This window comes from Bolinopsis microptera, chromosome 8 (genome assembly GCF_026151205.1).
Source record: "Bolinopsis microptera isolate Bmic1 chromosome 8, MBARI_Bmic_1.0, whole genome shotgun sequence".
In the NCBI taxonomy this organism is placed as follows: Eukaryota; Metazoa; Ctenophora; class Tentaculata; order Lobata; family Bolinopsidae; genus Bolinopsis; species Bolinopsis microptera.
Genome location: NC_087079.1, coordinates 11,198,413 through 11,211,804, shown reverse-complemented (window position 1 = coordinate 11,211,804; position 13,392 = coordinate 11,198,413). Strand labels below are relative to the sequence as shown.

General features: G+C 38.9%; 1 protein-coding gene across 1 annotated transcript in view; it reads left to right on the top strand.

Moving 5' to 3' along the window:
* LOC134819637 (Golgi-specific brefeldin A-resistance guanine nucleotide exchange factor 1-like) overlaps positions 1–13,392 on the top strand; it is a 391,238-nt gene that overhangs the window by 77,845 nt on the left and 300,001 nt on the right. Inside the window, exon 2 of the mRNA XM_063829683.1 lies at positions 293–336. Within this exon, the coding sequence (XP_063685753.1) occupies positions 335–336 (2 nt within the window). The 5' untranslated portion in view covers positions 293–334. The remainder of the gene's footprint in view (positions 1–292; positions 337–13,392) is intronic.

Genomic DNA, 13,392 nt, shown 5'->3' with positions numbered 1-13,392 from the left:
ACTTGTTTTATTGGAAAGTTATCAATGGTTAGAGTATATTCAGAATTATTGTCAGTCTGGGAGGACAATGCTGGTTTAAAGTGAATGAAACAGCATTTAGACAAGTTGACATGGAGTTTGTTTGCTCGCATGTAGGAATATAAACTAGCTAAAAGAGAATTACCATGCATATATGCCTCCTTTTTAGATTTCCCAGTCACAAATTTATTGGTGTCATCAGCGAAGGTGACAAATGATCCCAAACTGGAGCTGTTGGCGATATCATTAATATATAGGAGAAATAAGTGTTGAGTTTTAATACTTTCAACACTACTATATAACAAATAATTTGAGGATGTCAAGTGAGGCCAGGAGCCCAATGTACATGTGTTGCTAAAGAACAAAGATCTGTGGGGGTGTTGCAGGGTGTGTGAAGAGGTGCCACTGTCGGAGATGAAGCTCTAACCGAAGATGAGTAGATCATGGAACACAACCTCATAAATCATCAGATCATCCAAATCCCCTCCCTTACCCCATCCCTTAAAGTCTATGTAACACATGGACTGCCGGCTTCTGGTTGGACACATCCTTGAATTATTTGTATTTTCTGTAGTTTTGGAGAGTATGATCTACTTGATATTGATTTATCGGAAAGTTCTTACACTATTGTTATGATATTGGAGAGTGTCTATATAATGATAATGATAATGATATTGATTAATTTGAGTATGAGTTATTCTTTAGGATTGATTAGATTTTATATATTTATTTACTTGAATCTAGTATGAATATGAATTATTCTCTAAATTGACTTACTTATTGAACTATTCAAGTTTATTGTACCTTGACTCCTAGCCTTTTGTGGCAGGTTTGTCAAACAGACATGCCTGCCACAATGTTTCCTGTTCAAAGGAACCCCCATTTATCTCTACTGTCTTCACTCTGAAGCCTGTAGTTCATCTGCATCCCTCCCCAAACATAATAAATAATCCAAAAGGAACCCTCCACCACCCCCACCCACCCTCCCAAAACAGAACATGAATAGATCCATCCACCACCCCCACCCACCCTCCCCAAACAAAGCATGAATAGATCCATCTACCACCCCCACCCACCCCCCCTATCATGTCACCATATGTCTTATTATTTAATTAATTATTTCATTAAATTACCTTTCAGTTTCAACATGCAAATCAATGAAATTTTCAAGTGTCTCTCAACATCAATTCCCTGGCTTCAACTCATTACCACCAGACCACCACCCATGATCTATATATTTCAGGCGAAGCTGACTCGATGAAAGTGGCACCTCGGAGGCACCTGGCACACCCCCATGATCTTGTTTTCCGTGAATATGGTATTAAAGAAAGACACCAACACCAAGACCGCAGCAACCCCCAACCGTACAGCAAAGGATATAGCAAAGGACCCAGCCAAAAAGGCCCCGAAGAAAGCCACCAAATCAGGAGAAACCTCGAAACCGGACATCAGGTATGATAAATGTCCCTGTGGAACTAGTGATAAAACCTCATGGATTATTGATTGTACCTCTTGCCCTCAAACCTGGCACAGCAATTGTTGTAATCTAAAAGGTATTTCCGAACAGTTTGTTACACAGATAGAGGATTGGCTCTGTCCGCTTTGTTTCAGTGCCCCTGGCGTGACCATCCGTAACAACCAACAGATCGAGACTTTACTTCTCAATATGTCTAATCTGAGGAATAAAAACATTGATCTTGAAGAAACTGTCATGAAAATGGAGGAGAAACTAACTTCGCTGATATCCAACACAAACGATCTCGGAGCTACCACCAAGACCATTTCTGAGAGAATACTCAAGCTAGGAGACATTGAGCTACATATTCAACATCGGACCCTCCAAGAAGGTCAGGTTGATGAGAAACTTAAAACTATGAAAAATCAGATCACTGAGCTTCAGTCTAGTATGGATGACCTTAAGAAATCAACTGCCTCCTCAAGCAGCCCTCAAATCACCCAAGCACCATCAAGCTCTCAGCCCTGGGTCCATCCTAGTCGTGTCACACCACCCACCCACCCACTCACCCACCCACCCACAGCTGTCCCTGAACCCACAACTACCATAGAGCACAATCAGAAAAGCTTCACCGACCTCAAACTAGAATTCATCAATGAAGATACAGCCTCAAATATCACCACATCACTAGAGTCATTGTCATTTGTGTCTGAATCAGGCCGCTCAACTGTTGCATTCGGAGCTCCTTACACGTATACAGGTTCCAAATCTGGTGCCGATGCAACCCCAATCCCCCTGGTGCTTCAGCCGATACTGGAAAAAATCAATGTCCTACAAAAGGAATTATTCTACGAACAGCACCCCACCTTCAAGTCACATCCTGAGAGGCATCCTTCACCTCCTGTCATCAATTCATGTCTCATAAATAGGTACGAAGGCCCTAATAGTTCACTTCCCAGCCACTCAGACGACGAGCCCACTATAGATGTCGAATCATCCATTTTCACACTGTCCCTCGGCCAAGAATGCTCCATCCAGTTCCTTGACAAAAAGTCTGGTGTCAAGTCTGACCTAACATCCACCCACCGATCACTCTATCATATGACAAGAAAATCACAAGACTTTTTCACTCATTCAATTCCAGAAGGTAACGTCACCCAGGACATCAGATATAGCCTCACGTTCAGATCAGTTAACTGGAAGAACAAAAACTCTACAATCTTGATAGGAGATTCAAATACAGGAATGCTCAAGTTTGGGACTAATAAACGTAATACATTTGGTGAACTCATGCCTGGCCTTAAAGAATGGGCGCCTATAATCAACAACATTGACCCTTACAGCTGTCAATCCTACAGCAATGTTGTTATCATGTGCGGGATAAATGATATAAAGCAACCTCAAAGTAACGTCAGAAGTGTATGTAGTTCGCTGTTAACAAAAATAAAAGAAATTAAGCTGCTGAACCCTAAATGTTTTGTTTATGTTTGCCCGCTGCTTCCTACTAAAATTGCTGATTTGAATAGTAAAGTTAACTTGTTTAATGAACTGCTGACGAACGGTCTTACATCTATGAGTTCTGGTGTTCAGAGTGTGCAAGGTTTTAATGGCTTTGCTGATCATTATGGCATGTTGGTCCATCAATTGTCCAAGACAGTTGATCGACAAAACAGGCCTGACACGCTTCACCTTAACGAACTAGGTGCTAGGGTCCTTGCTGGCCTAATTAAACAAACCATATTTTCCAGGCTCCACCGAGGAGTTGATAAACGAAGAGGACCGACTAGCAGAGTTGACGGGAGACCCTTCAGTTCAGTTGCCAGAGGAGGAGGCGGGTACAGTTACCAGGTATGGTAACTTTCTCAAATAAGGAAAAATGCAGTCACTGCCTTAAGAGCTTATGTTTAGGTCAAAAATTTGTTGAATGTTTTAAATGTAATTGCATTATACATGAAAAATGTTTCAAAAACTCTGAAGCAACCGTGATCAACTCAAATTACTTTTGTAGTCAGTGCAAAGCGCTAATCCTTAAACAGTACAACCCGTTTAAAGATATGATTAGTAAGTCGGATAACAATAACAACGACCCCTTGATTCTGAAAATGTCACAAGTTCTAGAATATTGTAAGCCTTACTCCACCAACAAATTTAATAACGAACTTAGTGCCGATCTTCATAAAAATGGTGGCTCTTTCTTCCTGAATATCGACGGCAATAAAAGCAACTTCGACCATCTCATATCTGAATTAGAGTGCCTCAAACACAATTTCCCTATCATAGGCCTTGCCGAAACCAATATTAGCCCAGAAGAGAGTTCCGTTTACCCTATTAATGGATTCAATAGTTTCTACCAGACTACAATGCATAACAAATCGAAAGGAACGGGCGTTGCAGTTTATGTTCACAATGCTTTTAATGCAGTCGTTAATGTAGATGTATCAAACGTCACCAGTAATTTAGAAAGCCTCTTTGTGACTATTCATCAAGAATCTAAAACTATAAACGTAGGAGTAATCTATAGACCCCCTAGTGGAGACATTGACGAGTTTCTCGCTGAGCTACAAGTAATTATGGGTAAACTCCCAAAGTTAAATGTACATGTAATGGGTGATTTTAATATTAACCTCCATAACGGCAATAGAAGATGCACACAAGAATTAGAAAACATAATGCTCGGATTAGGGTACTCACCAACGATATCTATCCAAACACACGAAAAGCCTGGATGTAAACCATCCTGTATTGATAATATTTTCACTAATGAAATCGAAAGCACGTTGTTTACAGGAACGTTGCAACTCAATGTTTCTCACCACCATGCCATCTTTCAAATCAATAGTTGTCTTAATTTTGTAGCTGATGAACCTAAACTTAAACACGCACAATATTACGACTATAGCACCTCAAATGTAGACGCCTTTCTCACATCAATTGATAATGAACTACATACCAATCCTCCTGAAAACTTCAGTAGTTTCTGCACTACTTTTCAGAAGCACCTAGACGAGGCATTCAAACTTGACAAACCGAAATTATCTAAACGTAACGCTTTGAACAACCCATGGATTACTAGTGGTATTGTTACCTCAATTCGAACGAAAGACTCGCTCTATGATTTGTGGAAAAAGTCTCAGAAGAAAAAATGTTTATTGCTAACTAATAATAATAATATTAAACGCGAGGAGTGTAATTGCCTCACTTGTATGAATATAGCAAAAAGATACCTTGAATATAAGGATTACAGGAAGCATCTCAAGGTACTTATTGACCGTGTCAAGAAGAATCATTATGCAGGTAAATTAACTGACTGCTCTGGTGATAGTAAGAAAACGTGGGAAATCATAAACACTATTCGTGGAAAATCCAGGCGCGAAATAAAGCCATGTTTTATCCTTAACGATCAAAAAATAATAAATCGTAGGATGATTGCTAATGAATTCAATAAATATTTTCAGTCGATTGCATCCAAACTAAATGAAAATTATTCTGAAGATTATATAACCCTGGATGCAATTCCCTCATTCTCAAACTTCTTACCTAAAACCTGTGAGTCAAGTATATATCTAAGTGATTGTACACAGTATGAAATTATAGATATTATTAATGAGTTCACAAATGGTAAATCTAGTGACATTCCAATTCACGTTATAAAAAAGTCTGCTAGAATAATATCTCCCTTTTTAGCCAAGCACTTTAACCATTGCATGCAACAGGGGATATTCCCAGATGAACTTAAATTAGGAAAGATAAGTCCCATCTATAAAAAAGATAATCAGGAACTATTTGAAAACTATAGGCCAATATCAACCTTACCAGTATTTGGAAAAATTTTAGAGAAACTTATTTATAAACGTATGTACAGCTTCCTAATTGCTAAAAGAATCATTTATGAGAACCAATTTGGATTTAGAAAGGGTCACTCAACAAGCCACGCACTGAACTTATCTGTTAGCCATATCGAATCACACTTAAAAGACAGGAAACACGTTCTTGGCATTTTCATTGATTTAAGTAAGGCTTTCGACACGATATCTCACGAGAAGCTTTTATTCAAATTAAATAATTACGGAATTAGGGGCAACGCACTGAATTTGATAAAAAGTTACCTGTCAAACCGGAGCCAATATGTTCACGTCTTAAATGAAAACTCCGATAAACTTCCTGTTGAGTGGGGAGTTCCCCAAGGCTCTGTTCTTGGTCCCTTACTATTCCTCCTGTATATAAATGACCTATGCAACGTATCTAATAAAGGCAAGTTTATCTTATTTGCTGACGACACTAACCTATTCGTTTCTGCAGACTCGAAAAAAGACGTTTATAATGTAGCTAACGATATTCTTTCGTCTATTTCTAGATACATGAAATGTAATCTACTACATATTAACGCTAAGAAGAGCTGTTATATGTATTTCTCCCCAAACAAACGTGTAAATGAATCGTCTACATGCAGTACACCCGATGATTTAAATCTCTCCATAGACGGCTCCATAATAATACGTGTTAAAACAACTAAGTTTCTAGGTGTGCTGATTGATGATAAACTGAACTGGAAACCTCACATAGAATCACTAAATAAGAAACTAAGAAGTGCTTGTGGACGTATTTACCGCATAAAAAACTGTCTACCTATAAAACTGCACAAGCAGATATACCACACACTATTTGAATCACACCTTACGTTCGCCATCTCAGTATGGGGTGGTGTCTCTAACCAAGTTATCAACCCTGTATTCTTAACACAGAAGAGATGTATTAGAATAATTTTTGGAGATGCAAACTCATACCAAAACAAATTCAAAACATGTGCTCGTTCTAGACCTATTCAATGTAAAATACTGGGTAAATATGAGTCTAATGTTAATAACTCTGTTAATCCACGTATTAAACCATGTGCAAAGTGTGTCCGCTCTAAATCGGTAGTTCATAATAAACTTGTTAGACCCTTATGTTGTCAAAAACTAGGAGCTGAATTCTATTCCAAGGAATCAACCAAACCATTATTTAACAGTCATAAACTCCTTACTGTTCATAATCTTTACAAACTTCGTACTATAACTGAACTTTTTAAAATAGTGAAATATAGGGTACCCATATCTCTCTACTCTTTACTTAACATGTCTGAACTGAGGGATGACCGTCTAATACCACCAAAGCCAAGCCATAACTTTATTTATAAATCTTCTTGGCTTTGGAATCAATTCAAGGACTCCAATCCACAGAATAAACCTGACTTTGTGAACACATCCTGTAACTCAATCAAATCAAGGCTAAACCGATCTCTTCTAGATGCCCAAAGCAGGTTCGATAATGAGTGGCATAATGACAACTTTAACAGTTTTGGACCATGCTAGATTATTGATAAAAACGTGGAATTTATGTAAACAAATACTTAATTACTTAAATATTGCCGTTTCCGTACGGCGCTATACGTAATATATGTTAAAAGCGCGCCGCAGCTACTCCCTACCTCAACATTTGCGCGGGTTTCTTAAGCGCGCACGTACGTTTATTCTTCGCCGTTAATCAGACCCATGACATAACGCTATAGGTGGCAGTGACTGTAATTTTCTTCAACAATTACTGAATTATCCATCCATAAAGTGATTTACAAAATGACACCTAAACCTCGTGTTTCGGTGTTCACTTAAACGGTACTTGGCGGCTGAACTGTGGTGTCTGACGTTTGCAGCTAGATCGGACTCTGCATGACATTGTATTAGCAAATTTGTATAGTGTATAATTGTTTAGTGTTTATAATACTCTGCAACCTGGTAGCACGGCTGACACAAAAACAAAATGTTGGCCTGGCTTGTGCATAACCAAGTAAATAACACGCACTCCGATAAAAGCCGTCTGGAGAAACTCCGCAAAATGTTCATTGTAGTCAACGGGCACAAAGAAGCACTACTAGCAATTGTGTCCTTTACCCTCCTACATAATTTGAACATTCTTGTGGCTAACTCATTGAACAACATCTGAATTAAAATGTGTCTAGTATTAAAAGATTCAGTAAGTAATTTTTTCATGTACGCTGTACACTGTAGTTAGTAAATCAAATCAAACTTTTTCGATCAGCCACGCGCTGAACCAGTGTTGCACTAGGTAAAAATTGTGTATATTTTGTTCATTTTTGAGTGTAAATTAATTTATTAATTTATCACAAATTATTTTATTATAATATAACCACTTATGTGAAATGGTTATTTTGACTTTAAATATTTGAACTAAATATGAATTGATTGTGGGTATAAAATAAAATTTGTTTTACTAAAAAATTTGTTTTACTAAGAGAGGTCCAAGAATCGAACCCTAAGGGACTCCAAACTGTATTTTCAAGGCGTCAGATTTCTCACCAACAACTTCAGTATATTGTGATCTATTTGTTAAGTAACTTTTTATAAGATCATTTGCCACCCCACGTATCCCATAGCCCTGTAATTTGACAAGTAATGTACCATGATCTATTGTATCAAAAGCTTTGCTAAGGTCTATGAATATGCCTAAGACATGATGCTTAAGTTTTAGAGATTCAGTTATAAGGTTTACTGAGTGATTAACTGCATGTGAAGTAGAGTGTGACTGCCTGAAGCCAAATTGTGTTTTAGATATTATACCCTGTGAGCTAGCAAACGAATATATTCTTGAGTAAATGATCTTTTCAAAGATTTTACCAAATATAGAGAGAGTAGAGATTGGGCGGTAGTTTTCTATCTCTTCAGGGTTTCCCTTCTTAAATACAGGAGTTATTCTACCAGTCTTTAGAACGTCGGGGAACGTGCCATTAGACATTAAGATGTTGATGTATCGACTAAGGATCGGTGTAATTACGTGAGATGATCTTTTGATTACACTAACAGGAATATCACTTGCTTTTCCATTTTCAAATCCTTTTATTATTTCCGTTATCTCATAAGGTGTACAGTCTTCTAACATAATCGATTTTTCATTGGTCTTTCCAAGGAAATCATAGAATGTTTTTATAGGGAGAATTAGTAAACCAGAGGCCTCACTGCTACTAAGTGTTTCATTGAGCTTAGGGGCAATAGAAACAAAGTAAGAGTTGAATCCATTGGCTATGACTCTACGATTCATGATTCGTTCGTTGTTTATGATAAAGGGAGGCTTAGTTTGCTTCTTTTTCTTGCCCCTGAGCTCATTGATTATCTGCCACGTTTTTTTTGCTGTTTTCTATATTTTTATGGATTTCATTGCAGTAGTACGATCGTTTGGCGACCTTGATAATACTTTTAAGCATTCTTCGGTAGTCACTGAAGACTTTATAGAGCAGTACATTACCCTCAGGGTTTCTATTTGTTACAGTGCTTGACCAGTCTCTACAGAGTTCATGTTTTCTTTCAACTGAGACAATGATTCCATCGGTAATCCACGGGTTGAGTTTGGGAGTCCTTTTGGTAACTTTTGGTACATCAAGCTTACAGTGTTTATCAAGTGTTTCATTGAAGCAGTCCAAGAACTCATTGAAGTTTACCGAGGGAGTCAAGTCATTCACCTTCACCTCGAGTTCATTAACAAAATTAGTGAGTTTGGAACTTGAATAATCATAGTAGCGAACATGTTTAAGTTTTTCAGTACTGTTTTCGGTAGGAATTGACTACTATATAACAAATAATTTGAGGATGTGCAATGTAAGCCAAGAGTACCCGCAACCTAAAGAAATGCAGCTGTAAACAACTTGCACGGGGTGCATGTGAGCTCTCGGGACCAGTGGCATCAGAAGACTGGTTATCAGCCTCGATATTAAGATGAGTTCTTCTTAGATTCATGTCACATCTGCATCTCCTCCATCAAGACATAACCACTCATCTCTTCATTGCCCCACCCTAGCCCAACTCCTCCCTCCCATTACCTGTTGCGGGTACTCTGGACTGCATGGACATTCTTGAATAATTGTTTATAGTAGTGTTGTAGTGTTAACCTCTATGCGTCATTAAAAATCATTTCTATTCATGTTCTGTATTATATATTATATACTCCTCTTTTTTCTTTACAAAAAAATCAGCCCACCCTAAAAATAATACACAAATCTACTTTAGACAAATTAATAAAAACAATATTTGTCTCCCCTTGCCCAGTGCAGCCCATCCCGCTTCCCCGCCCCTCCATTCCCTTGCCCTTTTGCCCCTCCCATGACACCAAGCAAAAAACACATCACAAAAACACATTTTGCATTCATCTGATAAGTCTATGTTCTTCTTTTTACTTTAAAAACTGCTCATCTTGATTTCAAATTACTTTTCTTCTTTATATCACTCACTCATATGTCAAAACTCTTTTACTCTCATCATCTTATTTTCAGGCTGCTGGCTAGTTCTATGGTGCCCTGGTCCCGATCTCATCATGTGCTCCTTGCTAACCATACACTAATGCAGAAAAACACAGAAAAGAAAACTCTATCCTCTGGATCACCCACCCAGAAGTCCTCGAACCTACAAGCCAAACGTCGTCAAAGCCCACGTGGTGTAAGTCCTCTGGCGAAAGGAGGACAAGCCAGTCCCCTCGCAAACAAATCTACTACTCCCAAGTCAAGTTCAACAAGCTCCAATGAGCAGAAAAACAGTAGTGATCAGACGAAGAAAAAGTCAGAATCTACTAAAAAGACCTCTTGCCCATGTAGCAGTTCCCTAGACGGAAAAGACTGGGTAATACAGTGCTCAGACTGTAAACAATCATGGCATGCCTCTTGCGGTAATCTACCTGGTACCAATAAACTCTCCCAGGGTGATTTAGACTGCATCAGCCAAAAATGGCTATGTCCCTGGTGTTACACTTGCATCTTTCCTAGGCCTAAGAACCACCCATCTGCTAAAAAAGAAAAAATTCTTGCTGAAGAAGCCATTACCTGTGCCACAGCAGTTCAACTCAACGAGAGCACCCTCCTGGAAAATTCATTGCTCCAGAAGATAAGTGAATCAGTTAAAGAAACCATTGAAAGGTCAATTCCGAGCGTCGACATTACATCCCTGAATGCTCGACTAGAAGACCTTAACAATGAAATTCAGGAGTTCAAAGGAAGAACAAATGCATCCCCTCAGCTTAACTACAGAGAACAACCTAGACCTGTTATTCCATCACCCACCAAAAGAAATCTAAAATGTCCTGAACAGCCTTACAAGCAGTACAAAGAGTTATACCTGACAGACAAGGAACTGAGCAGTGTAGGAGACCTTCTAGGTTATCTGAAGGACTCTGGAGACTTCATCGAAGAGAATGGCCACAGCGTCCGGCTGTATGGAGAGCCCTACAGCTACACTGGTTCCCAGCCCCCTAAAGAACACGAGCCTATCCCACCTGAACTTGTTTCTATTATTGACAGGTTCTCCTCAGAACTACAACTCGAGCACAAGCCAAACTCGGTCCTCATTAACCACTACCCTTCCTCAGACAGACTCTCTCCATCCCAAAGCTACCTAGCTATGCATTCTGATGATGAATCCACTATTCTTGCCAACTCGAAAATCGTCACGATCTCAATTGGTGCGACTAGAACTGTGCTTTTTGAATCCAAACAAGACAAAGACCTAGATCCTATTGAGCTTGATGTGAAGTCTAACTCACTTTACACTATGACAAGGTCTTCACAAAATTGGTACCGCCACGGTGTGCCAAAATTACCTGATGATAACCCAACAGAGGAGAGATTTTCGATCACCTTCAGATCTCTCAGCAGCCAGTCTCGACGAAGCATCGTTTTAATCGGTGATTCGAATACCAAAGATGTCAACTTTGGGGATGGTGCAGGTAAAGTTGGTCATTCCTTCCCTGGTAAACGAGTCAAGGCTGCCCGTGTCAAAGACATCGATCCACACCTGTGTGCTGGATTCTCCAACGCTTTCCTTATGTGTGGTACCAACGATCTACGCTGTGAAAACGTAAGAAATGTCTCAGATATCCACGAGACAGTGTCAACTTTAAAGAACAAACTAACTGAAATACGTCAATTGTGTCCACTTACTAACATTTTTGTTGTACCTGTTTTACCATCAAGAATCCATGAAATGAATAAAAATATAATGCTCTACAACAACTTGGTACAGGACATGATAAAGAACTGTTTTCCTAATATTTGGTTTCAGGGTATGTATGGTTTTTTAGATAACAATAAGCTATTATCGGTTAAGTTCACTAGGGGTAACGACACGATTCACTTAGGAAGTAGAGGTTTAGCTAAGTTTGTAAGCCACATGAAAAACTGTGTGTTTCTGAAGGAAAAGGTGTCTAGGGAGTCAGCACAGAGGGTTGGATCCACTGGTCCAACCTAACCGACACATAACTATGATCATGAAATTAATTAAGGAGGTCTGTGAGCCATGCTCAAGGCCCATCAACATTGGGCAGCCCCTACTGGAATGTGAAGCCTGTCGGACAGCTATTCATACTAAATGTTTTAAAGCAGCAGGTTTCTGCCCCACCAATGGTCTATGGGTATGTAAGGTTTGTTCACTGAACGTGATACCACGCTACAACCCCTTCTCTGGGATGATTAGTGATGGTGGTGATAAATTCTACGATGATGAAGGTGGATGTGATGACGAAACTATTCAAAAAATTTCGAATGTTCTAGACCAATGTCAGAGCTACTCTACAACTGATCTTAATAGGGTAGTCAGGGAGCTTCAAAACTCATGTAATCCTTCATCCACACACTCAAAATTCACATCCTACTTTGTCAACTTAGATGGTAACAAAACCAACTTCGATTGTCTTAATGTTGAACTCAAACGGATTGAACTAAATTTCTCTGTAATTGGTATCGCTGAAACAAACACAGATGAACCTCTTAAAGAACTATACAGAATACCGCAATACAACAGTTTTTATCAGGTCACTCAGGAGAACAAGCTGAAAGGGACTGGTGTTGCCCTGTATGTAGCAAATCACCTTAATGCAGAAGTCATAGAAAATCTTGGCTACTGCACGCCTGATATTGAATCAATCTTTGTTAAGATCACTCAATCATCCAGCAAGCTCACACTCATCTCAGGGGTCATCTATCGCCCTCCTAATGGTGACATTCATAATTTCCTTAAGTCACTTGATCACATATGTAAACTCCTCCCTAAATCTGGTGTACGTATAATGGGGGACTTTAATGTTGACCTTCTTAAAGTGAATGGTGATGCTGGTCATGGCAACTATACTCTTTTTGAAGAATGCTTATTTAGAAATGGTTTCGCTCCCGTTATTTCGATACCTACACATGAGAGACCAAATTGCAAACCATCTTGTATTGACAACATCCTCACGAATGACCCTGGTAACTGTGTTCTCTCAGGTTGTATAACAGATAGAATTGGTGACCATGCTCCAACATTTGAATTCACTGACATCGAATTTGAGGTTGGTCCAAAAAGTGAAAAACATGTCCAGTACTACGACTTCAGTAATGCCAACCTTAATAAATTCCTAACCCTACTGAACACTGACCTCTCAAAGCTCCACACTTCTCATGAATTCTCGGATTTTACTAAATTATTTGATCGTGTACTTGATGCAACATGCAAACTTGTAAAGCCAAAAACTACTAAACGGAATCCTATCAATAACCCCTGGATAACAGATAGTATCTCAGCAGCCGTTGAAAAAAAACATGAATTAAAAGATAACTGGATTACATCTAAAACTAAGGCAAACCCGGATGGAGACCATGTTCTCGAACAAACCTTCAAAGTATACCGAAGGATCCTCAAATCTGTAATTAACTCTGCAAAAAATACTTACTCTTGCAACCAAATCATAGAAAATAAGCACGACCGTAAGAAGACATGGCAGATCATTAATGAACTTAGAGGGAAGTGTAAAAAAACTATAAAACCCTCATTTATAATCGACAACAGAAAAATAACAGATAGAAGGGTTATTGCAAACGAGTTCAACAAATACTTTAACTCAATTGCCTC